We start from the raw sequence: 27,213 nt of genomic DNA on the forward strand, positions 1-27,213 counted from the left end.
TTGGATCATTAGCATTGCTTGTATAGAACAACCCAGATACACAGAACCCCCCAGGCACATCACAACCATCTTGTATTTTATGTGCATGTGAGTGAGCTTTGAAATTGAGCAAGGCTTTCATACTAAAAAATATGATATATAAAATTGGATAATTGCATAAGTTTAAAATAGAAGTAGTTCACTGAATGTGTATTCGCTAAGCTGTCTTGTTCTAAAGGAAACTTACGTTACGTTTCATTTTGCTCATAGAAACTTGAGCATTAGTAATCTTCCATGCTTTAGTAATAAGATCCAGGTAGCAAGAGCTGCAGATCAGAAGGTGCCAAGAATGGTAACTAGTCAGGAAAGCTCTAGGCTGGGTCAGATTTGCTGCCTTCAGCAAAACCATTGCATCTCTTGGCCACTGAGAATGGCTGACTAAACATAGAACGTTTCTCCTGACTATAGCTTTGCAAGTTTTCTGCATTTTTATACCAATTTTTGCAGATCTTTAGCTTTTTATTAAAGGCAAGGTAAGTGAGAAGGGATCACTTTCACCTCAGTTTTGGCAATGGAGGTAGAAGCTGGTTTAGGATCATTACAGAACCAGTAGATGCAGCCTCTGCTAGTAGCTTGACAGAAAAACCTGAGGTTTAATTGGTTTTCAGAGCGGCAGAATGTCAAGTCAAGACTTTTAAATATCACAGAAGTAAAGTTAAGATATAATTCACAAATATCTTCTGAGTAGTAAATAAGTAAACTGTCTCTGCATTCCTTTTTGCTTGAGATGTTACTTTTAAGCCTGCTATCTAATCCAGTGCTTTTTTACTGATTATTTTTCAAGAGCAAGCTTTACAGAAATCTCTTCCATCTTTCACGGGTGTTTTCCTTCCAAATGCAGGCACACAGGAAGCCATTGCCATGTGTCTGCACGTAGACACAAAGCAAGGTGTCAGTGAAACCCTGTGTGACAATTCCACGAGGCCACCCCCAATGACTCGGACCTGCAACACGAAGCTCTGCCCCCCGAGGTACCCTGTAATAATGGAATTATGTGGTGGCAAAGGAGGGGTTAATGGGACTTAAATAAACATTGGCTTTCTCAGAAAGGGTTCAGATTGCAGGACTGTGGTCATGCTTTTGGGATGGAATTTCACTACTTCCGTTTTCAACAAGGTTTTGGGATTGGGGTGTTTTTTTGGTCTTGTTCACTCCTTTTCCACTCTTCATATCTCACTGATGAAATAGGGGACATTTTCTGAAATAAATCTCTTCCATGTTGAATATCTGCCAGAGCTGGAAAAAGAGCCTTAACTCTCCTAGTAGTAGAAGGAAAATTTTGACGATATTTCACAAAAGAAAAGCTGAGGATATTCACTTTTTATCTTTACTGAATTAAAAAAAATATGAAATTATGATTTAAAGGCACATTAATTTAATGCTTCTTTAGTAGCCCCATGTAGTTCTTATGTTTCTTTGGCGATTCTGGGGAAAGAACAAATCCAGTCTAAATCCAAGAAAACCTCTAGGCCATTTGATCACTTGAAAGGGCCGTATATGAAATTTTGATGTGTGCTGACTTATTTACCCATTTCTGATCTCTGACATCCCAAATCCTTTGCAAATTGTTTCTATGTGTTTGCAGAGACCTGCTCTTGCTAAAAATAAGGAAGAAGTTAACAGGAACAGGATGTTTTATAGAGAACATATATGCATTTAAAAGAAGTTTTGTAAATATAAGAAAGGTCTATTTACATATTTACATTTATCAATGTAAACATGAGCAGGTTGCCAACAGGCTGTTTTTAAGAGAAACACTGCAAAGGTAAATACTGGAGTAAAATTTGTCTGAAAATGACCGTTTATTACTTCATTGTTAATAAATTCTGCATTTGCTTGTTACCTGTAAGGTTTTATAAATCCAATTGCTACTTTTGTGCGCCAGCCAAACGAAAGGGGTGTTTTAGCCATTGATCAATAACCGTGCCTGCAGCTGTGCTTTTTGCTGGGCTCTGTTTGGATGAGACTGTTCCTTCCCCAGTGTGAGGGGATTGCTAAAGCTGAGCTTCTGGCTGTGTTTTGGGACAGGTGGCAGAGCGGCCCCTGGAGCCGCTGCTCGGCGACCTGCGGGGTGGGGATCCAGAGCCGGGCCGTGTCCTGCCAGCAGCCCGGGGCATCTGCTCCTGCTGCCCACCAGTGCAAAGACCCAAAGCCTCATTCTCTGCAAGCCTGTAACCAGATTGATTGTCCCCCTGCTTGGCACGCTGAGGAATGGCAGCAGGTATGGCTGGGTCACAGAAAGAGTCTAAATGGGGTCCTCTGGCCACGAAGGCAGCTCCCGACCTTCTGTGTGTGTTTCAACTTCCATCATGAGAACCAACTAACCCAAAGGCACTGCTTCAGACTCCTGTGCCCACGGGTAGTCACAGGATGAGGTGGAACTCCTTGTTAAGATTTCACCTTTTTTTCCATACATCATCTTTCTCCCTATGCTCTCTAAACACAATAACCTTTTTTTTTTTTTTTTTTTTTTAATGTATTAACATGTGAGGGACATAGATTTATGCATAAGATGCATGTTTTTCTCTAAGATTTCTACTACATCCATGCATTCAGGTGGTACGTTTGACATTTGAACTCCAGTTCTCATCTCTGATATATTAAATATTTTAACATTGAATTTTCCATGCTGCTTGATTTCTCATTGAAAGTAGATGCCATTTTTCAAAAGCACAGATGTCCATGCAGGTGTAAATGCCCCATTTGATTCTCCTCCTTAGTGTTCACGTACCTGTGGAGGAGGGATTCAGACCCGCAGAGTGTCCTGTAAGCAGCTGCTGACAGATGGGAGTTTCCTGAAACACCCTGATGACACCTGCCAGGAGCCCAAACTGCCAACTAGTAAAGCATGTGCAAAAGTTGATTGTCCTCCTCAGCTGGTCTTTGGAGAATGGTCCAAGGTGAGCAAGCCGCAATAATGATGAACCAAAACCCTCCATTGCAACAAAAGCTCTGAAGATTTCTGCCTGGGTAAATGAGCTGTTTGGAGCTGCCAGGGCAGCTGGAGCTGTCACAAGGCCTGTCCTGAACTAAACTGTGCATCCCTGCCTGCAGCCAGACTGATCACAGTCCCCTTCCTGGGCAGTGCTTCAGTCACTGAAGGACATTTTGAGCTGTCAATAATTTCATGGTACAGCTTCCAAAAAGCAAATCTTTGCATTATTCTGGAATACATCCTCCTCCTTTCCTGTTTAATGCAAGCTTGCTACCACTCCCCATTCAAAATGATTTAGAAAATTGAATTTAGAAGCTGCAATTACAGTTTCATGCAATGCAACCTAAGAGAGAGGGTTGAGAGACTTGCCAGAGACTGTTTAGAACCTGCTGAGTTGTTTCTCTCAGGTACCTGATCTCATTACTCTGTTTTGCCCATGTCTGGGCATAAACACTGTCATGTTATTTTAATTCATGACTTGCTTGCTGGAAAAACTGTCTGTCTTATATTCTTATTGCCTGGAAAAGTGGAGAGAGTTTAATAACTAATATAAGAGTCTAATAACTAGATAACACAAGGATTCCTATGAAGTAGAGTGTGTGTACTCTTTCAGAACTAAAAAATTTAAAAAAAAATTAAAACCACCACAAAACAAACTGCTTTAAAATTAGCATGTGTGGTGTGGGGCACCACAAGTTTAGCTTGACTGCATCCTTCCTTTCACAGTGCTCAGTAAGCTGTGGTGTTGGAATCCAGAGAAGGAAACTTGCCTGCCAAACCCTGACAGCAAAGGGCCAATATGTCGCATTAAATGGGTCGATGTGTAGTGCTCTGTCTCCTTCACTGCTTGTAAGGTCTTGTCAGATGAATGCCTGCAAAAGTAAGTATGTCACTTTATCTGGTTCCTTGCTGATTTGAAATGATCTATTTATAAAGAGAAATCTGTATGCACATTAATTCACTCATATCCCTATACTATCACAACATAACTTGCCATAAACTGAGTGTCATAATTACTATACCAGTAATAACAGGATTGCTTTTACTTTTATTTCTACCACGCAAAAACAAAGGTTATGTCTCAAGAAGCAGTTTTTGAATATATATTATGGTGCATACCTCTCACCCTCACTCTTATGCACAATTTGATCTGATTTTTCCTTTATCATTTACACTATTCCAACTGGAAAAACAAAAAAAAAAAGGAAAATCAATAAATTTAACATAAATTACAAAGGACATTAGAAAAGATAAGAATCCAGTTCTGCCTTGTCTTTTCTCTGTATGTTTGTATTACACTGGACATTTTGCTTAACGTGGTGGAATTAAAAACCTGAAACTCTGTGCCAGTGATAATTTTAGGTATAATTTCTATCCTTCCTTGTAAAAACTACAATACTGGCCTCATTAGCTGCACATGGAGTGGTGACAGTACAGACATTCTTTGAAAAATCTGATGTTTTATTACTGTCTACATAAGAATCTTTTCAGAAGGATTGTCTATGGCAATTGTACAATTTGGGCACAACTGGGTTATGATACTGATGAGAGTTGCACTAATTGTTTAACAGCAATGGGAAACGTCTCTGATACAGAGTGTGTTCAATTACATATGCTAATTTAGAATAGGCAAATCTAAATGCAGGCTCCTTAGGTCTGAACCTGTGCTCCCCTTCCTTTATAATGGAGAGCAATGGTTTGCAGATTTGGGGAGTGGGAGGCTGAGAAGACAGGGAAAAAAAAGAGCTTTTAGTTTTGAGCTGGGGGAAAACAAAAAGCCTTTATCAATGTCCTGGTTCTGATCACCAGTCAGACACAGCCATGTTTTGACTCAACTCACAGTGTTGTGAAGAAATAGCTTCTTTATACATTTTGAAGCTTTGCTTTAAAAATTATTCACAAAACAACATAAGAAATAGAATAATTACTGATTCATACATAATATGAAACTTCTTTTCCTGGCCTGCATTTCAGATTAACATGCCAAAATCCTGAGGTTCAAAACTCCACTTAAATAAAGCCCTGTGGACTTTCAGGAATGTCCTTGGCATAAGGTTTAATAAAATATTTTGAGTTGCATATCTATCTGAATTTAATTAATTGTGGATAGCTGAATGGCAGTGGAGCTGGTTTGCAAATTGCTTAACTCGGACTGATATCCATGTTACCATGTCAGCTTCCAGCACAGTGCCTAGAGAGCAGCACACGGGGCTGCAGAGGGAACAACATCGGCCAGAATGGGTGCAGATCAAAGTCATAAAGAGAATCTCTGTCCTCTCCCTCCATTTGCACCACCTGGGGAGCACGGGAGCCTCTGCAGCTCAGATCTGCCCGGGGATTCTCTCACAGCGCAGCAGGAGGACGGGGAAGGTGTGAGCCTGCTCCACACCTGCAGTTCCTGTTTGGGTCTTGCAGGGCTGGGACAGCAGCAGGCTTTGGATTCCCAGGAACCTGCAGGAGGCATCGCCTCTGTAGGACAAGGAGTGATGTGGATGGATGAGGAGCAGTGTGGTGTGAGTGCTGTTGGGGGTTCTTGCCTTGGAGAGCAGTTTCTAAATCTCCCTCCTTAAGGTGATGCTTCTGTGGCTCACATAAGTGCCTTTTTTTACTGTCTCATGACAATGCTGAGTCATTTTAGACTTAATCTTTTGTCCTGAGACTGGTAATTGTAGCTGTTTTCTGGCTTAGTAGTGCTTATTAAGTAGAAACATTCCTGACTCCGGGCTCTGAGAAATAGGAAATAACGCCAGTCTAGCCCTGAGGTCACCAGGATCTGAAACCCAGCTGAAGCTGTTCAGGACCATTACAGGTCACAGATGCAGATGGATTTGTATCAGGTGATAATGAGGTCCAAAGGCTCCAGCACATATTCCTTAAGATTTACCTTTACCCTCCCAAACAGTCCATTACCTCAGCAGCTGCAAGATTGAATGACAGTAAGGACCTAGAGAATGCAAAGTTATGTGGCCTCATACATTCATATGACCTTATATATTTATATGGCCTGCCATCCACAACTCTGAACTTTGTTTCACTCTCAGCCTTGCTCACCAGTCACCAGTAAAAATACACACACCCTTTAGTGTTGAGCTGCTAATGAGAGTTAGTGTTCTGTCCTTTTTAAAGAAATGAAATGGATGAGACTTGTTAACATATTTATAAGTATGCACTGGGTTTAATTCGAAGTTGGAATAACGAGTGTAAACAGACCACAGCCTGAAGTATTTTAATTTGTGTGTTTAAAGTTACACTTACTGTGTCTGTAAGTTGGATTTTGGAAGTGGAAGATTTAATACTGGAACGCTTCCCTGAAAATAAATATTTGGGGCCCAATAACTTATTAAAAACAGGACGCTACTTTAATAATTTTAGTAAACTGAGTGCCTAAAACAATTGTTGTACCATGTGAAATGGTTGAGGGAACCTTGTATCTGGATAACAAATGCCGATTTAAAAGCTGTGTAATTATGAAACCATGATATCCCCACAGGTCTGAACTCATTACCCAAAACATTGAAAATAACCATTTTGTTTTATAAGCATAAGAACGCACTCCAGGGTGTAGTTCCTATAGTGTACACACTTATTGAATGCTTGAAGCATTTAGCTTTTCACCTATTTCTTCACAGCATATTTGGAGCACACGCAGATGCAGCTTTTCGGTAACATTTCTGTGCCATCAGTGTAGCTGTCTTTTTATTTAAGTACCTCCCAGGTGGAAAAGCAGTACTGATTTCAGATTCAGACGAGCTGAGAAGTGTTGTGATCCGTGTGTCCATGTCCTGGCTCACCGGCTCCTTCTGCGGGCTCTGAGCTTTGTCTCTGTCACATACCAAAGCGCTGGGTCACCAAACACAGCCGGGCTGTTTTCTAGCACCAACATCATTGTTTCCCGACTCTTCCCACGTGGCCCATTCGACCTGGCCTGGAAGGGCTCGGGGGTGCGTGGCCCTGCTCCTGCAGCGCTTTGTTCCTCCCTGCCCGGTGCTCTCAGCCAGACCCGTTCTGCTGATCAAAGCGGGCACGCCGCTGCCAGCAGCGAGTCAGCACAGCGGCATCCCAAACGCTGCAGTCCCCCTGTGCCTCCCCAGCCTGCTGGGAAAGCCTGCCCGTGGTGCTGTTCATCCAGGCAGCTCCCTAGAAACCTTCCAGCATCCAGGTGCCTGCAGTTCAGTGCAGGAGGAGCTTCATAATACCAAGTGTCTCTATACCCAGCCTGCATGAAGCTTTATGCTGTTATTGCCTGCTTTTGTAATGTATCTGATCACTATATTAATACAGCCTCTTTCTCTCTTTCCTCCCTTCCCTCCCTACTTTCTTGGCACAACACTGTCAGCAACTCACTTTTCAAGCCTAATGAATTACCCTCAGCCTGTGATTACAGGGTGGCTTTGCCTGTTTCATGTACTGTGTCTTCACTGACTGTTTCTTTCACCTCCTGCACTGCTATCAGCTTGGCTTGACTCAGGCAACCAGCACAGCCAGCCAACATTTTAAATAAGAGTCAAGGGGAGCCTTGCATTTTGGATAGATTTTGTTTTATTTAGGTCATTCTGCACTCAACAGTGCTCAAATGTGGGGAAAGTGATAATGTGTTCACATTTTTTTGAATTCAGTTTCTTCATTTCCATCATGCCTAGCCTTTCTGAGGCAGCAGTAGGAAATATAACTAGAATATGAACATATATATGGAGTAATATAGTATGTGTACATATCCTTTCATATATGTGTGCACTATCTACATCCTTCATATATGTTGCCTGTATCCTTTTATTGTTAGGAGACTTGGGGAAGAAGCAATAGAATTCTTGGCCAAAACAAGGGAATGTTATGGTTTCATGTTGTTCATATTTTTGCATTTTTGTGACTCAGATAAAAGCTCTGTGTGTTGCAGTCTGACTCGAACAAAGTCAGGAAAAGCTCTTTCAAGCATTCTGAGAAAAGCAGATTTTGTAAGCATGACTGCCAATGACTAGATGCTTTCCAACACGTTGTTTTCTTGCAGAGATCAAGCCCAAGCTTCCAGCAAAGTTTTCTGCCCATGGACCTCAGATTGTCAGCATTCACAGAGTTTATATTCAGACACGGCCAGAGAAGCGCATTAATTTTACCATAGGAAGCCGAGCCTACTTACTCCCAAAAACATCTGTGGTAATTAAGTGCCCCGTGCGAAGGTTCCAGAAGTCCCTTATCCGCTGGGAGAAAGATGGACAGCACTTACAAAACTCCAAAAGGCTTGGCATCACTAAGTCAGGCTCACTGAAAATCCACTGTCTGGAAGCCCGGGATATCGGTGTGTACCGGTGCATTGCGGGCTCTGCGCACGAAACCTTTGTGCTCAAGCTCATCGGGACTGACAACAGGCTCATCGAGCCCCCGCCCCCTCGAAAGCAGCCCGGCGAGACCAGCGACCCAGACCACAACGAGGCCAACAGCCTCGGGGCCAAATGGCACAAGATGAGCAAAATGTGGCAAATGTGGAGCAAGAAGAACGAGCTCTACCTGGGTGACAGGCAAGTCAGTGACCAACCATTCCTGCGAAACCTTGGAAGCTTTGGAAGTAATTCAGCAGAAGACTTCAGCTCTCGAGAGTTCAGGAACAAACGCCTGGAGGCTGCAGTTCTCCAGGGCGCCTACAGCATGGACACGGCGCAGTTCGAGGAGCTCATGAGGAACATGAGCCAGCTCATTGAAACTGGAGAAGTCAGCGATGACTTGGCCTCCCAGCTCATCTACCAGTTGATTGCTGAATTATCCAGGCGTCCACAACCAACTGCTGAAAAATGGAAGGGGGCCCAGGATGAGAAAGTTTCCTCGAAACTCACAAGCAAATCGCCAAACGAATCCGAGCGTTTCAGCACAAAAACGGCTGATAAGTTAATGTTTGACCAGAAGGTTCCAGTTATTATGAGGCAAAAGGAAGTTCCTCAAGTTTCCTTCAACAAAACAGTAACTGTACGAATTGGAAATACAGTTTTTCTGACCAAGAACACTCATGCTGTCAATCTACTGTGTGAAACAGCTGGTATTAGTGAAGTGAAATATACTTGGACAAAAGATGGCAAGACTTTAAAAGCCTCTGCAAAGTAAGTAAATAGTTTCTCTTTTACTTTTGAATGACTTATTATGTCACTGTCGACGGAAAAAATCCACCCTGCTGTGCAATATTAGAAAATACTGTTGTAAAAATGAGATAAGCATGGCCATTGGGCCTTCCATCTTTCTAGTTAAGTAATTTATTTTTATTCTTTCAAGTGTCTGTCACGTTGTTTGGCTTTACTGACATCCAAGTGTTTGGCCATTTCCAGGATACTACATAGGACGATTTAGTATTTTTATAAGGTGAAGTGTTTTGGATGTCCTGGCTGTATTATTTGATCTACTTTAATAATTTCAGCTGTGTCAGAAAAAGAGCAGATTTAGCCTCAAATTAGAGAGGCTATTGGATTCATTCAGATACTAAATACAGTGGGAACAAATTAAAAACATCTGCCATGGTATAGATGAAAAGAAGTCTTAGCTCTTACTCATTTTAAGAAGGGAAAATATCAATAGTACCCTCACCATTCTTCAACACCCTGTTTAGGTATTACTGGAGCTGCATAACTTCAGTTGAAAAAGAAAAATATGAGCTTTTATGGATGTTTTTCAATACTTTAAAATATTTCTGTTGAGGACAGTGAAATTCAGAATAATAAAGAACCTGTTTTACCATCACATTTGAGAGCTGACAAATGAGTACAGCAAGCTGTTACAATCAGATATTTGCTCAAGACTGAGCAAATACTTCTACTTCAGTGCTGATAAATTAGAAGCTCACCTGGTAATATTAACATTAACTTTGTGTGTGAGCCTCTTGGAATTATAGCTACCTCTTGAGTAATGAAAAAACTGGTTCTAAAATGATAAAGGTACTTTTGCATATTTCTCAATGTATTTAACTGATTAAATGCACTGCCAAGAAAAATACACTTCTGCAGGGCTATCAGCTAAAGCAAAGACACCCAAACTAAGCCATTTTAAAAACTGAAAATGTTTTTGGAACCATGTTGTTCCCAACAGTTATGTTTATTTTGTGAAATGTGCATAATTTTCCATTAATTTGTGGCAAGTGATAGTTCATGTTTTGTGGACATGATGGTGTTTTGTTTACTCACGAGTGTGTTTGCTTCCTAATTTTAGGCCAGAGTGATATTCTTGCACTTAAGGCATATATTAGCAAAGTAGGTTTATTTCCTAATTATTTTCCCACTAAGTTTTCTTATACACAGATTTACATATATGTGTGTGGACCCAAAAGTGAGGTCAATAGCATTGCATCTGAAAGAGCGTGAGGAGTAAATGGTCTTTATCTGTCAGGTTTGTAAAGAGGGATGTACTTGAGCCATGCAAGAGGTGGCTTGTTTTGTTGAGACACAAGTATTTTTAATTTTTTTTTTTTTTTGTTAATCTATTGTGTAAATGTACTCAGTGTGGGAAAACACCAGCTGCAGGTTTTTGGGATGTGCAGAGTCATGTGTGGCAAGTCATGTAACTTAGCGCTGAGAAAGGTAACAGAGGAGAAAAGTTGTCATTTTCAGCCTCTTCCCCAGGCAGTGATTTCCTCAGAGGACAGGAAAGGTATTCAAGACACCTGTGAGGTTTTGGTGGAAGACTTTAGCTTCAGTGATGATATTTTCAAAAAGCCCCAACAACCCCAGCCCCACAGTAATTTGAAAGTCAGATCAGGCCATAGATTTGTGAATTCCCCAATCCTGCTGAAAACCAAGCTTGCTCCGGAGGGATCGATTTCTTGCCAAGCCTAATAGTTTTAATTGTGGTATTCTGATTTATTCACACTTCTGTGCCCAGGGGATCCTGGTTTGTGGTAGCAAATGCACTGCCCTTCCAAGGGCTGCAAGTGGGACACAGCCCTGTAGGAGAAGGAGATCTGAACAATCTTCCCTGTGTGTATCCCTGAGTGTGTGTATTCCCTGTGTGTATCCCTTCTGCCACCAGAGAGGAGATTGCTCTGGATCTGCAAACTCCTAAAAAGGAGCTTTGCTGCTCTGTCTGTAATTCTTGCAAGGGGATTCAGCTGGGTTTGTCCCAGGGTAGTAACCCTTGAATTTCCTTGGTTTTTGTGCAGGGTGATCCTGGACACCACTGGAAAAGTGCAGATTCGGAATCCTACTCAAAAGGAGCTTGGTACCTATGGATGCCTGGTTGTTAATGACTCTGGTTTTGACATGGAAACATCACTGCTGTTGCGTGCAGGTAAAACAGTGGCATTCCACAAAACCAGGCTTTTACACACACACACTCACATACATACACATGCACATAGACATATATGCGTATATAAATATATGCGTATAAACACCCATGCCCACTGCAATGTGAAATAGTTTCTTTTATTGGCAACCCATAAAACTCTGCCTGATTTAATAGGCAGCAGTAAGATGGTCTTGTTGCTCTAAAACCACAACAGGTGTGAACATATTCTGCCTATATCTGTCCCACCTGTCTTTTCTGGCTGCTGCTTTGCAGACTGAATTCTGTTCCAAACATGATGAATTTAAACACAAGATCTATTTTTAGAAGTTAAATAAAACTTTTGAAACTTACTATCCCTTTAATTTCAAAGAGGTGCCTGTCATCTTCTCCTCTGTGTTAAATATGACAAATCTGGAAGCCATCAGTTTCTCGACAGTTGTTGGAAGTACAGTCGTGGCAAGAATTGGAGCAAATATTTTGATTGAATGTCCAGTGAAAGGTAAGTAAGAACTGCACTGACGTTGCTTGTAATGTTAGAATCAGAAATTTACCTTATGTCTTGAAATAAATTATCATAGAAGCCTGAAAGTCATTCATCATTAGTGGTTTTTATTAGGCATGTCACCCACACCAGTCCTATTTATTTTCTGCCTGTCACTTCAATTTACATAGACATCTGTATGTTCAGGGTTTCCCTAAAATGGGCTTTCTTCCCAAGAAGTGGGCTAGGGCTCCAGTAGAGTGTGGGGCTATCTTGCTGCAATAGTGAGCATGGCCAGCTGACTTGCTCATCAAAGAACTTTCCTTATCCCTGTTGGAGATGCACATCTGTCTAGACTATTGTTAAAACTGAAAATGAAATCTCCAGCCGTGGCCTAATAGAACTTTAAACCTGATGGTGAAGTAAACTCACCTTTTAGATCCATCAGTCTGCAGCTGCAGTGAGGAAACAAAGGAAAGTGCCGAGCTATGAGAGAATACAGATATTTTCTAGCTCAGCATCTGTGGATGAAGAGTAATATTAATCAGAATTAACATGCATTAAGCAGTTCACTGCTTCATTTTATTTTCTAACCCTTTGCTGAAAAGGTACCTATTTTCTTTTTAATCTTACCATTGCTATCTGTGAAGTTTGAAGTGTAATATTTCAGTCACAGCAGCAATATTCTGTCAAACATTTAATAAGCTGAGCTCAGCCTTTTGTGAAGATGATGTGTGAAAGTGCAAATAACCACGAACGTTGCAAGTGAGTGCAAAGAACGACCTCAGAGCAGCCAGTGTGCTGCTCACATTTATGTGCTGGGAAATGCATATCAGAGGGTGTTGATACTGAACCAGGGTAGTGATAGAAATATATATATGCAAATAGCTCTGCATACAATAGTGGCGCCAGGCTGACATATATTAGGACATGTGGCTCTGCTATTCACCATTGTACCAAGGCTAATTCTTTGATGAAGTAATATTTTCCAACTATAGTTTGGCAACTCCGTGTATAACTGACCTACATCTCAAATTCAGCAGAGAGTTCATGTCACACTGTTAATATTAATATTGTTAGGATGGGTAAGCAGTTAGCAATTTAAATATAAATTAATATTTTCACATGGGACTGTAGATTTCCAAATGCTTTAGAATTGTATATATTGGTGAGCCAAACTTTAGTTATGCTGAGACACCAGTGTTGACTTAGAAAATGATTTATCTAATTGCTTTATTTCCTGTCACTGCCAAGGAAGTAAGTATTACTGTTTGTGAATAAAATAGAGCTTGCATGTCTTAAAATGTCACTAAGTCTGGAAACAGAAAAACTTTTGCAATGATGTAAGCAGAGCTTTCCTGTTCTTCTTTCCTTAATGGAAAGTAATAAACCACTGACTTCGGAAAATTGAATTTAATAACACCTTAGGCTGATACGTTTGTCTGATAGGTGGGACCCAAAAATGTGTCCATTTGCAGTGTAGGAGGATGAGAACTTCATTGTGAATGCTGATAAAAGATGATGTGAATGATCAGACCTGCAAAATAATGATAAGAGAGCCCTTCTTGTAGAGTCAGGGAGACCTTGGCTGGATCTGCAGCACCTCTTCCTCGCTGCCCTTCCTCCTGACTGCTCTGCAGAGGATGTGTTTGCCCTGAGTTTCACTGAGTGAAACATCACTGGATGAGCCTTTGTGTTCTCCATGTTCTGCCAGGAGTTTATCCAGGATCCTTCTACACAGACATTACTCATGCAGATTTCTCACTGGTGTCACATCTGGTCTTTGGGACTCCTGCTAGCCCCCAAAATAGTTCTCCACAAGAAGAACCATCTAATGAATAAAGTGTCTGTGTGCGTGAAGAGTATTAGTGCCATGTCAGTAGTAGAATTATTACTTTTAAATTCTTGGCTGCAGTGACCTCTGAGGGTTTTTTTCTGTAGAATGAAAAACATAAAGGACATTTTTAGAGTTCAATCCATAGTTTCTTCTGCAAAGAAATTGACCTATTGAAGATACAAACTTTAATATTTTGTGCAGCGTTGGCTTTTGGGTAGAAGCTTTTTTCCTTTTTCGTTGTTGCTAATTTGGTTCTTTTATCCTTTTGAAAGCCTTTCTCTCACACTCCAAAAATCATATTGAGATTGAAAAAAGCTCTTTGAATTCTTGAAGACCAGTGTGTCCTGGTGAACAAAAGAGCATCAAAGAACAGAATAAGAAAAGTTAGCTGAAGTGTACAAACTGATAGTTTCTCTTTCTTTTCTCTTTTTAGTTTATAACAATACTATTTTTCCACTAATTATAATAAACTCACTTTTATAGCTCCCACACGTGCATACATTAGAAGATATTCATACATTCTGGGTAGATTCATATTCCATTCTTACAGCCAAGAGCTTTTCAATCAACACACATGGTATAAATATCAATACTGATTGCTCCAAATTGCTTTTGGATAACATTTATTGTATTTGCAGAAAAAAACGTCTTGTGATTATTGCTAAAATAAACCAAAACTGTCAGACTCCATCTATTGTAACAACTTTGAAAGTTCTAAGTTGAAGTAGAATAGAGGGAAGAGTGGAAATACGAATAAAATGTGCGTTGTCTGCCGCTTGCTGGTGAGAGCAGGGAAGTGACACACACTGAGCTGAGGTTGTTTACACATCTCTTTGCAGCTCTGAAATACCTTGGCACACAGGCCTTGAAAAGTAGAATCTGCACCTTCATCCAAATTCTGCATTCCTATGAATATATTTTGGCTCCCTAATAATAACATACTGATAAAAAATTTTGAGAAATACACAAAGCCTGTTGTATCTTTTTGCACAGAATTTTCACAAAGGTGGACCAAGTATTTGCTGTCAGTGTTGGAACTTGAAACAGGTCCAGAAAAAAATAAAGATTTTGATTTTTCCATCTGTTGCTTCATTTACCCACACTATTCCAAATGTAACTGTGATGCTGTTTTGTGTCCTCTATGCTTAACCCCTTTAGAAGATATCAGTGAAGAAATATAGAAGTTTAATACATAGGATTTTGGCTCCTTCTTTCTTTTAGGTTTTTTTGTATGTTCTAAAGGATATTGATAATAGATTTCAAAAGTTTAAAGGACTGTGTACAGATTTATTTTATGAGGAAGGAGTGACAGTATTTATAATTAGTATAATAGAAGGAAAATCTTTTGCTGCTATGCTTTTTACAGTAAGTGCATCTTCATTAGTATTTTTGTTGGGATCAGCCTTAAGCAGGAAGGACTGAAAGATGTTCAAAAGCTTAATTGTGCTTTGCTTTGTGTCTGGTAACAGTCTGGGAACATGAAAACGGAATCCCTTAGGATATAACTAAACTGAAGGGTGTGCCTGGGGACTATATATACTTTGCCAGTATTATGGGCAGTATGGCTGAGGGTCCAGGCAAGATTGACTGCATTGTCCAAAGCAACCCTCATCCAAACACACATTGGGTGTCTTTTGGGACACTGGTACCTGCTAGGTCTCTACAAGAACATTCCTGAGGCTTTCCGCTACTTTCTGAGGCAGATAGAGCCTCGGAGAGGTGGGAGGAAATCCATAAATTGAAATTGTTTACAGCACTGATTTTTTTTTTTTTTCCTCTCACAGCTTTGATGATTTGAAAAGAAATTTCCTTTAAATTCCTAATTCAGGAAGGGTTAAGATGGATTGTGTTAGAGGAAGGTAAAATTTCAAATACTTCCTACCTCAGTTTGCAAAAAGCTGTTGAGAGCCTTAACAAAGTTTAACAAATTCTAATTATGTAAAGGAAGAGGTTGCCTCAGTGGTTACCAACCTGCTTAAATGACTGAGAGGAACAAGTGGTTAAATTTAGTGAAGAGAGAGTAGGGTGCCCCAAAGGCTGTTTTGGGATCTTTGATGCTCAATATTTTTATAAAAGTTCTCATAAAGAATGTGGTCACTTAGTTGACTAAAACTGTGAAGAATAAAGATTTATAAAGGCTATTGTATCTAAAACTCCCTGCAAAGATTTGCAGCAGGATGTAACATTCAAAAGCTAGATGCACAAGTAGCACAAGTAACATTTAAAAGCTAGATGAGCTCAAAGGATGTTCAAAGTTGATATTTGCAGAATAAATACATATAGAACAGATAACCTTAAAGGCAGACAGGTGCATGTGGCTGTGCCTGAAGGTCTGACAGTCAGAGAAAGGTCTGTGCAGTGGTGGTTCTCAGCTCCATGGAACACCAGCACGCTTGCTGGGTGCTACCCAAACCAAAATGAATGGCAGAGGAATGGATGAAATAATAGAAAATATAAATTAGCCATTCTTTAAAGCTGTGGTGAATCCTGTTTGCAACTCGCTGACCTCATCTCAAAAATGATAGAGCTGGAAGAGGTAGAGAGAAGAGCAGTGGAGGAAACAGGCATGATCTAAAGGCTACTTCCGGTCCTGGAAGGTAGGAAGGTATGTTGAGGAAGGGTTATTCAATAAGTGCCATGATTTTTGTACTCTGCCTACACATGCCTAGGTGTCCATTGTTAGACAGAAAGTGCAGAGTTACATGGACTTCAGGTCTAACTAAGGATAGGAATTCTTGTATAGTGCTTTGATTTCTGATAAAATTATGTTTTTGAAGTCCATGTGTCTGTATCTACTTTATGATGTTGAATGTCTGATGATAAAGTGTGATCCCTGGTGATGCAGCACCATTATTCAGTGAAGTGAAGGTGTAATTATATAATTACCCCAGCTGGGTAAACCAGTCTCTGCTAACAGTGCTGAATTGTGGAAAGTGCCCTAATGCACACCAACTGAGTCTTTGTTGGGGGTTCACTGCAGAATTCACTGTAGCAGTTGCTAAATAGAGTTGCCTTATTTTAAATGCCTGATTTTGAAAAATATTAGCCTTAAACTTCTACAGCTGGAAAAAAGATTAAGTTCTCTTTGACAGCCAGAGAGCTAAACAGAACCTGACAGAGCTGTGGCAAGAGTGGGGTGGGAAGGGGTCTTGCTTTGGGAACCCATCTAAGGAGGTCACCAGATGTTGGTAAGAATACCTAAATCCTGCCAGATGCTGCTACCACCTAGGAAGAGGGGCTGCTGCATGGCTGGTAGGAAGCAGGAGGGGTAAGGCTTTGAAAGATTGCCAGAGAAGGGGCAGTGTCAGAGGGCAGGCTGGGGATAACACTGAGTGCCAAAATGTCCCATGCTGGCTTATTCCTGGTGAAGCTGGCAAGATTCATGCAGGTAATTTCAGTAGCAGCAGGTTTAGGCTTTTTAGGGTTCACTGGAAATTGATTGCCCAAGTATAACTCAGATGAATATAAAGGCAGTTTGAGAATTCTGCTGGAGAAAATACAAAGGTGTAGCAGTGGAAGCAATTGCTGTGTGAGTTACACTCAGTGCACCAGAGGTGTTGGTGGGTGTAGGGTAAATAATAATCCGGTGACATTCATTGTGTGGGTGTAGCTGACCCAAAATTGTTTCCTCTGAAAGTGGACATGCAAATTTAGCCTCTGAAATAAGGTAAAGTTCTAGTGAAGTGCAGAAAAATGTACTTTGTGCCAGCACAGTTCTGCCTTGCTCTTGAATGGGAAACTCAGAATGCTTTATGAGATTGTACGTAGCTGGGGGGGAAATTTCTGAAGACGTATCCAGTGTTTTAGAGCAGGTAGTTAGTAGGCCAAGGTTTTTATGGTGTGTAATATTTCACAGGGCTTTCAAGGTGGAGGAAATTTGTTTTTGAACACTGAATATTTTAAGGGCACCCTATAGTGCAGATTCCTTTTTTCCTCTTTTTTTAAACACGTGTTTTGCAGTCCCATCCGGAGCTAGAGCTTTTTTTCCATAACATTTGCTGTCCCAGGGCCACTCATGGTAGAAAATGACTTTTTTCATGGAACATTGAGTATTGTAGAGCTGCTCCAGTGCAAGTGGAAAATAACCTGTGTTTGAGGTCAGAAAAATAGATTAAACTAATTTTAAAGTTTTATAGCCACTTAGGTCTATGGAAGAACTTTTTAAGAGGATTTAGATCCGTTGCAAGAGTAAGATTTGCATTTTCAAGGTTTTTCTAAGACTAAGAAGGCCTGAGTTCAGGAATGCATCTTTGTTCATGAAGGACAATTACAGCCATCCTGAATTTTAAGTATGTGTTTAATTGTATTCCCTGATAGGGATGGATTTAGTCTCATGCCTTAGTGATTTCCTGACTTGGAGCTGTAGGATATAATTGTTTGATTCTGCTACTCTCTGGATCCAGTGAAAGAGCTCCCATTTGAATCCCATTTGGCATCTTTACTTTGCCCGGGGATTCTGAGCCTTTGGCAGTTTGGGGGAGTTGAGTCTTTGGGCTCACCCTCAGCTGCATCTGCGTGGAGATGGGGTAGGAAGGAAACAAAGGTGGCTACAGGCCATCTCTTCCCTCTTCCTCCTTCCCCTTTTGGTACACTCTGGGATCAAACCAGGAATTATTTGGCTTGTAATTGTTCTTGCTTCAATTCTGTAATGAAAAAGGCTCCTGAACACAATGTGGAAGTTATTTTTGTTTATTTAAAGTCCCTGTGTAAATCAATCTTTAAGTAAGTGAGAGTCAAGCATCTGCAGTAAAATTCAACCTTGTGCACAGGACAAAATTCTCCATGAAGTCCTACAAATATATCCCAAAGCTTGAGCAATTTCAGCTTCTTTAAGGGAAAAAAAAAAAAGGCGCCAACTTGGTTTTGGCTTATTTTTGCTTAGTTTCATTTCTACTTGAACGAGAAAACTGCTTAAAATACTTAGGTTTTTATTTACATGAGTTCTAAAGGGTAAAACAGAGGTTTTAGGCCTTAACTATTTGCTTACAAGGAAAAAAATTGAACTTTTTCTTGGTTTCAATGGTACACTTGAGCTCTGTCCTGCAGTTCCTGTGTAGGAAAATTGTTGCTTTTCACAGTGCAACTGGAAGAGCCTTGTCACAAGAGGAATGTGGGAATTGTGTAATTGCCTGCTCTTTCCCAAGAGCTCCTAGCTGAGACTCAGCTCAGTGTGCAGTGCTGCATACCAGTAGGGAAGGGAAATCTTATCTCAGGAGCAGTAAATATGGAGTCTAATTTCTAAAGAGGAAGCACTGCAAATCTGCACAATGGAAGGTCTTGCACCTGAAATTTGCTAATACTGACTGCATGCTGGGGTTGTGATGGGCTATGAGATGGAGTTTTATGCAAGGTACTCCTAAGCAAAAAAGTGTACACCTAAAACTAGTTTTTCTAAGTGTCCTCTAACAGTAGGAGTTTCTCTTGATAGGAATTCCAGAAATGAAAATATAAACAAGAACCCTGTCTCTCATGAGATGTACAGCAGGAAAGGATTTTTCACTGGCAAAATGAACATACAGATAAAGTGAAGCTGTCCAGAAGAGCTTGAATTGCATATACTGCTTTGCCCAAGAATGTGAAGGAGCTGGATTATAGGGATGTCTTTTTCTTCAGCTTTATTTCTTTAATCTGTTTCTAGCATGTCTATTAGGATATATCAGCCTTTTTTCTGAGTGGCTTCTCTACTGCGTCTCTCTGGATGCCCAACTCTGAAAGCTTTTTATCACATTTTGCCCTCCACTTTTGGGTTCCCCTGAAAGGCAGGGTTAGAGGGCCTGAATTCTGGCATAGAGTTGTGTCCTGGCTGCAGAGTCCTCCTGTCTTCTCCTGTCTTCTCCTGTCTTCTCCTGTCTTTTCCTGTCTTCTCCTCTCTTCTCCTCTCTTCTCCTCTCTTCTCCTCTCTTCTCCTCTCTTCTCCTCTCTTCTCCTCTCTTCTCCTCTCTTCTCCTCTCTTCATGCTCTACTCCAGTCTGTAATAGGTCCCTGAATTCCCTAAAGCAATCTTTTTTTTTTTCCCCTTAGCTCAGGACTCAGTCTGAGCATTTGCCTTAATACTGTTAATGGCAGCCTAACCAAAAGCCAGTGAAGAGGTGAGAGAAGGAGCTTGATTACAAATACCAGTTGTTCTTAAGCACATAGTCCAATATTTCCCAGTCTCACTCTCACAGAGTGAATTGGTTTCCATATAATACTAAGGTGGGAAAAGAAATGGAACCACAAAATGCAAGAATCTTGAAGGGTCCTCCAAATGGTTGTGAAGAGGCCAGCTCAGAGGGGCTCAGCACACAGTTCACATAACAATCATTAACTCCTAGATAAAAATTTTACTCTTTGATAGTTTGGGGTAGAATACAGTGCAGGGGTGTTGTGATTATTCCCACTGCTGTTTTGAGCTCAAAGAGCTCCCCTGAATGGGTGCACCCTGAGGGTATCTGTGTAACATCAGCTGCTGGAAAACAGCAGTGTGCAAAGCACTGGTGCTGCTTTTAATGTGATCTATTTAACTGCTTGTTTTCCATGGATTCCCCCTCACACACTCTTTATCTCTGACTGCCAGCACCCCTAGGATGGCTTGGGTGGATTCCTGGTGCATGACAGCTGGACTGGCTGCTGGCCTGTGGTGCAGGGCTCTGTCTGCACTTCTCCTCAGACCTACAATTTATGTTTGTGTGCTCACATTATTCACTTGAGTAATGGTCTGATTTACTTGTGTGTGTGGTATTACTCACTTGTTTTCCCTAAAGAGAAACAAATACAGCTCTTTGGAGAAAGAAAGAGGAATCATTTGCTATAACTTGAGTTTAAGGTGTGTGACAGATACCCAGTTTTGAACTTAAAATGAGTGGCAAAGCTATTCTGCAGATGTCTTCTGCAAACTGAACTCCAGTTCACATTTTAAAAGGCTCTTCATGTCTCTGAATAAGGCACACATAGAAGAATAGAGACATGGCAATTTTTCTGGGACAGCTCTAGGATATAAAGTGTTTGGAAGAAAAATATTTGACTTTAGTTAAATCCTGGGAATGAGCTACATTTCTAAATGCTGTCATGAGAGCAGAGGGAGGACTATCATGAGGTGATACTGCACTGATGTTTGATAGAGGCTCAGGTTAAAAGTTTAAATTTGAGCCATTCCAAACGTTTTTGTGCTTCGTGGAATTTGACTTTAAACCTTTTTACTTCAGTCCCATCTCAGCTGTGCTGCTTCTGGCTTCTTTTTGCCTCTGATTGGCCTGCTGGGTTTTGGTGCCAGTGAGGGTAGTCTGGCTGCAAACCTCTAGGCCTTAGAGTAAAACAGCTCAGATCCTCACACCACCTCCTCAGCCCATCTGCAGAGTAAGTATATATGCCTGAATGGCTGTGGAAAGTACACTGTAAAGGAAAAATGTCTGAGAATTATACACTTTAGCCAGAAATCTAGGTAAAATGGAAAAAAGACCCTTAAAGCAAAACCTCATCCTAATTCCAGATGGATTTTTCGAAGTGGCATAAAGCTTCTTCTAGAAACTTGAAAAACAACCTGGTTTTCGGACCACTGTGCACTCTGCAGATCTTGTTTTAATCAGCTTTATTCAGTAAAACACAATTCTACATGAGTTTAAAAGCATGGAGCAGCTGCTAAATTGCCTAGAATAAAATCTGTGATTGCCCAGAGAGTGTTTCTCTTCACTGCCTTTCTAGACAAAATGGCGGGGGGAGCTTTTTCCTTCAGTGAAATAGCAGGTTCCAAAAAATATGTCTGGTTCCTATTACAGCAAAGGAAAAACTTGAGGTGTGCATTGGAAGTGCTAAGCCAGTGATTGAAATGTTAAAGTTGTTCCTAAAGGCCATTCCACATCATGAAGACATCATCTGTAAAGTAATACTGCACAATGATCTGTGAGGAGAGGAGGCTGAATTAGCATTCAGTCCGGCTGGAGCTTCCAAATGTCCCACACTGGGGTCAGCTCCTGCAGCAGAACCTACTTGAGGAGTCTTCAGTGAGCACTCACCGATTTATTTAGTGAAAAAAAAAAGGGTTCAGGTGAAAGATTTTATTCATCTGTGACCTGCCCCATCCCCACACCTTTGTGCACGTCTGTGGCTGCTCAATGTGCCACGTGTGCCAACTTACCCAGTGCCTTCCCCGGGATTTTGGAACTTGGAAAGAGCATTTCTGCTGCAGCAGCTCAACCAGAGCACATCAATGAGGTGTCTGATTTGCCAACTTGCAAAATCTCTTTTTAAAGGCAAGTGTTTGAGGAAAATAGTTGAAGTCTTCCCACTGGTAGTGTGCCAGTGGAAAAATAATTTCATTAAAAATAAGCATTCAAAGTAATTTATTGATTAAAATTGAAAATGACAAGTTATCTGCAAGAGCTGAGGCTCTCAGAGTTCAAGCACTATAGCAGCATTGATGATAGACCTTTAGCTTCTGTGCCACAGTAACTGAGATTGCTTAACAAGAGAACCCCTCTTTTCATTATTAATAGCTCTTTCTGTTCCCTTCCCTTCACCCTCTGTCATTACAAGCTGTACAGATCACATCTGCAACTTGGAGAAGTTGTCACAAGTGTTTTGGCATAAATTGGCCACATGTATTTTCTAATCTATTTTTTTCTTCAAGACAAATATTATTACCCCAATTTTTTTTCCTAATTTTTGATTAAAAATTCAATCTTCCTTCCCTTCTGTCCTTCCTTCTTTGTGGGAGGCAGGCTGAATGAGAAGGTGCTGTGCAGATCTTTCCATCAGCTGGTTCCTCAAAGATGTGAGTGAGAAGGGTGAGCACATTGCTTTTGTAGGACTGGTAGCAGTTTGTAAAGCTGTCTTTGAGCTGGGCTTGCAGTATTTAACCTTTGAGCTTTATTTTTAGTGGGTTGCTGAATTATTAATAGGGGTCACAACTGAGAGGTTTTCTTGTGAGTGTGAAAACTGCTTGTTTTACTGCAATGTTGTTACTTAGGTTTTCCCACTCTGTGAAATGACAAAGGAGCTCAGGATTCTTGCATGCTGTGGTAGCAGTTAGCAACATAAACTTTATGGCTTATCTCTCACAATAAATGTTTTAATTATTTTCATTTTAAAGGCATTCCCAAACCAAATGTAACATGGCTGAAGAAGAAGGATGTTTTGCAAATCAATTCTTCCTTGGTTTTGAATGGGTCTTTATTTCTGAGGAATGTTTCCTATGGAGATGCAGGAACATACACTTGCAGAGCAACTAATGCTCTTGGAAAAGCTGAGGCTGCATCTGTTCTCCACATAACTGGTAAGTGCTAAATGAGAATTCCTTACTGATAACAAAAGCCAGCCAATTTATAATCAAAGTTTAACCATAAAATAGTTGGGGGCATATTTAACACTTTATTGGAAATTTGAAATTTTTGATTGCATCTGACTCCTGTTCTCTATTTTGATCTGTTCTCTATTTTGTGTTTCCTGTAATGTGGATCTAGGCACAGATGGTTTGACTTGTGACTTCAAGGTTGTTCCATCTTGCTTCCAGGCGACAAATAATCAGCCTTTAAACCACCTAACACATTAGGAATTAAATCCACTGTCATGTTACAGTGAGCCCAGTGCTTCTAACTAGAGACACAGGGCAGGCTTCAGTATTCAGAAAATCTTCAGGAAAATGCAGGAAAATGAAAGCAAAAGGTGGTTTTGGGCTTTGATGTTCAGTTTGTTTATTTTTTGGTTTTTTGTTTTTGTGGTTTTTTTTTTTTTTTTTTTTTTTTTTTTTTTTTTTTTTTTTTTTATTATTATTATAGAGGCTAATAAAATGTAGGGGAGTGGAAAAGAAAAAATTCTGGTTATGAACCCCAAACTCCCAGAATAGAAAATGTAAAGGAAAAGCTCCATGTAAATACCTCTATACCTCTATAATTAATAATGTAATTCAGTATAATGCAATCATGCCTTGGAAATCACTGCAGTCGTTGGATCCTTTGGCTCTGGAGATGAGCTGTCTCACCCCTTTGCTGTGCAAAGTGCAGCACAGCTTTCTGTGACCAGTCCTGCTACAAAGATCCCTTTCTTGGGCGCACACCTAGGGCAGGTTGTGCATGTTTGGGTCTGTTGGCTGAAGAGGATGTTCTAGAGACACAATAGGAGCCTTTCTGTGAGGATGAGTGTAGACTGAAGCTCCTTTCCTGGTTTCAGTTTTCCTGGAGTACATCAAAACTTCGGATGTTCCAGAGAGGAATTTTATTATAATGATGTGACTGGAATATTGCTCACAAGAGTCTAAATTTTGTTTCAATTCCTGGTCATGTGACATTAGTTTAAATAAATCTGGAGTGGATAGGAGAGGGCCAAATTCTGCAAGTTTTTGGCTGTGCAAGACTGCAATGAAATGGGAGGACTTCTGCTGTCAGGACTTAGAGATTGCAGTGGCTCAGAGTTGTCTGAAAGATCCCATCAGATTTTTGGCTTGGCTACAGGACTTGCTTGCCTGATCAGGGGCAGTCCAGCAGTAGCACAAAGTCTGTGCAGCCTTTCCAATAAAACTCCCTAAGGGCTGACAAGGCAACCAGTCCTTTGCCTGGGGAACTGGCCTCACTGTGGTTTTGTGGAGACTTTTTTTGTCCTGGTGTTTACAGACAGGGAGGAGGCTTTGTACAGAAATCGCACACTGAGGAAAAATGTTGAGCCAATGTAAAATGACCCAGAGAAGTTAGAATATAGCAAAAGATTTAAACCCTTCTGGAAGGAGAGACATAGATGTTTTGTACATTCATTAAAACAGAAATGTTGACTAAGTGGTAAGAACTGTGTGTTACTGACAGATTGCCCACATTTTTGGCAGTTATTCTGCCAGCATATGAGAAAAAGGAGGAGTTGCTATAGTGATGGGCACTTGACTCTGCATTCATTATGCTATCTCTATGCATAATGAGGTTTTAAAAGATGTTCTTTTTTCTATTATAACACTTTGTCATAATTCCACCTAATGGAACAGAGGAATTGGCCAGATTCCACTGAGAGAATTATTTTTCTTACAATTTCTGCATGCAATGAAATAATAAATAATGTTGTAATGAAAAACGGGAAATACACCCTCTAAGTCTTGTTTTTACTCTGTTACAGGCTTGTTTTTCTAACAAATTCAATAAATGTATTGATTTATTGAATTATTCAGAAAGTTGCATAAACATAAATAATTTCTGTTTCCCTGTACACATGTAGCTCATTTCTTAAACAGATAATTTAACTGCATAAATGAAGTTGATCCTAAAGAATTCCAAACTGCTATTATCCTTCTGCTTCATAACTAGCATGCTGGATGTTTTGATATGAAATGTTTTTTGGCATCATGATTTAATTCTTGCTCAGAAGAGATCTTATGCACTGTGTTACAGAACAAAGACTTACAGAGAATAGCACTCAGTTATTGAAGGGAAGCAGAAGAAAGCGTGTCCTGATGGCATCTGGGACTGGTACAAGTGTCAGTGTGGCACCTGGCGATCCACTAAGGATAGGTGTGTTGTCTTTTCTGCTTTTTCATTAATATTATATATTTTTTTATTTTATTGAAATAGAAGGAGCCCCATGAAAAAAAAGTGAGTGCAATTGTGAGGTGAACCACCCTGACACTAAAGCCATGCAATTATTCTTTGAGCTTCACTTGAAAAAATGGAAGAGATTCAGCTGGGCTCTGTTTGTGTTTTTTCCTGTCTAAATGAATGCCTTTGTTTCCATCTCTGCCTGTGCCCTGTGCAGTGAAAATGCAGCAATTTCATTTAATGTGTTTATGACTCCTTTCCCAAACAGATAGAAGGTCTTTAATTGCAGACCTATTTGCATATTGTAGAGTCTGGGATGAAATCTTTGTTCCATTTAAATCATTGCTCCCCCCTTCCACTTTGTTCCTATAGAAGTTAAGTTTATAAGGACTTACTGAAAGGGAAAGGATGGAGAAGTGTGGTAAGTACTCATCAGCTTACAGAGCTCATACCTCTCAAGGGCCAGTCAGGATTTTGTCCTAGCTTGGACTTCAGTGGATTTATGCATATTCTTGTTTTTATTTAGGATGGTAATGTCCTTTATGTCGAATCACACTTGTACATACTTGTTTACAAACGTTTCCATGTGCTGAGAAAAACCTGCTAAAATGCTGTTGATTTTTAGGTTGCCCAGTGCTGCCCAGTCACAGGAGTACAGTCCAGTGGCTCTTTGGAGACAGCCCAGTTGAGGAAGTTCAGACCTTGGAATACAGAACCCTGGTTGGGGGTCGTATCCTAGAGGTGAACACCAACTCTGGTCAATTTGCTGGACAATTCCAATGTCGGACTTCAGCTAGTGCAAAACTAATGTCAGTTTGGGTAAATGTCAAGAAGGAAGGTTTGTTGAAAGTTATATGACAAATTCTTGAATTTTAAAATATGTTCTTTTGCTCTGTAAAGACTTTCCTGATAACTAACCTTCTTTTCTGTGTTGAAAGTAATTCAGAAATATATAGCTTCACATATGGGAATGGTCTTATTTAAGCCAGTAGACATTGCCCATACTCAGAGTTGGATATGGTAATTAATGTGCATCCAAATATCCTGTGGGGGTTCTTACTGCTTGCCTGAGAATCTGAGAGAATGTGTCTTTCTGCTTAAACAGTTTTAAATCAGACAGGTTTTATCAACTTCCCCTTCAACAAACTTCTCCATGGTAGCCTTCCAAACTGAAACAATATTGACTTCAAGGTCATCTTTGGAAATATCTTCATATAATAAAAATAATTTTAATGTAATTGTCATATTCCAGGGCCATCACAATTAATATGGTAATGATCTTACAGCAGACGCCCTTAATCACATCAATATACTAGAGCACACTGCACACTCATGGATTTCAAAATTGATGAATTTTAAAAGAACCTTGTATATGCACCAGCAAGACAATCAGCTGTATCTGCAAACATTTTGTCAAGTTTTAAACATTTTAAGTGTTTAGAAAAGAATTATGCCTTCTTTTTCTATAATTCCTAATTATAACCAAATTATAATTAGGAATTCAGATTTAAAAACAAGCATCTGTTGACACTGTAAGCTTTTCTATATGTTTTATCTCTTCACATATCAGTTTGATTTGGCTTATGACTGATCTGCAAGGGACTCAAGCAGTAGGATCAGATCCCCTGTGCTCTGTATGACGATGTTCTCAGGGACTGTTCATGGGTGAGGAGGCCTCTGGAGTGCCTGAGGTTATGAAGGAAGTTACATTTGCAAAGGAATCTTACTGAGACACATCTATCATCAAAACATTTACTTTTAAAAATCTAATGTAAATCAAAAAATACCCTAATAGAATTTTTCAAAAACTACATCCAGCCCTAGATCCTAATCTCATTACAGTTAGAATTTCTGCCAGTTATTTGAACTGTCCACCTGCAGTCTTCAGCTGCTCTGCCTTTTGGTTGCCCTCTCCAGGTTGGGCAGTATTTTGGGGTGATTCTATTTTCTAGTTCTGAGCTTTAACTGTGATTGACACTTCAGTAAATGTTTCATCACTGCCATACCCATGCGTTTGTGAGGCTGTAAAACCCCCTTTGGTGGTTTTTGCACAGTAGGCATTTTGAGGGCACTTCTGAGCAGTGTCATCCTAGTTAAATAAGCAGTACAGTCTCTCCATCATAGCTGCAGTCAGTAAATTTAACTATTTCTACTTTGAAAAAGGCCCTTTTGTATTATT

The 27,213-nt window shown here is 40.2% G+C and overlaps 1 protein-coding gene across 1 annotated transcript in view; it reads left to right on the forward strand.

The window, feature by feature from the left end:
• Positions 1-27,213, forward strand: part of ADAMTSL3 (ADAMTS like 3) — a 171,311-nt gene that overhangs the window by 135,684 nt on the left and 8,414 nt on the right. Inside the window, exons 17-26 of the mRNA XM_053987886.1 lie at positions 881-1,010; positions 2,068-2,260; positions 2,760-2,939; positions 3,701-3,854; positions 7,980-9,060; positions 11,103-11,230; positions 11,601-11,729; positions 22,616-22,798; positions 24,891-25,010; positions 25,660-25,872. Of these exons, the coding sequence (XP_053843861.1) occupies positions 881-1,010; positions 2,068-2,260; positions 2,760-2,939; positions 3,701-3,854; positions 7,980-9,060; positions 11,103-11,230; positions 11,601-11,729; positions 22,616-22,798; positions 24,891-25,010; positions 25,660-25,872 (2,511 nt within the window). The remainder of the gene's footprint in view (positions 1-880; positions 1,011-2,067; positions 2,261-2,759; positions 2,940-3,700; positions 3,855-7,979; positions 9,061-11,102; positions 11,231-11,600; positions 11,730-22,615; positions 22,799-24,890; positions 25,011-25,659; positions 25,873-27,213) is intronic.

The sequence above is a fragment of the Vidua macroura genome, chromosome 12, assembly GCF_024509145.1.
Source record: "Vidua macroura isolate BioBank_ID:100142 chromosome 12, ASM2450914v1, whole genome shotgun sequence".
NCBI lineage: Eukaryota > Metazoa > Chordata > Aves > Passeriformes > Viduidae > Vidua > Vidua macroura.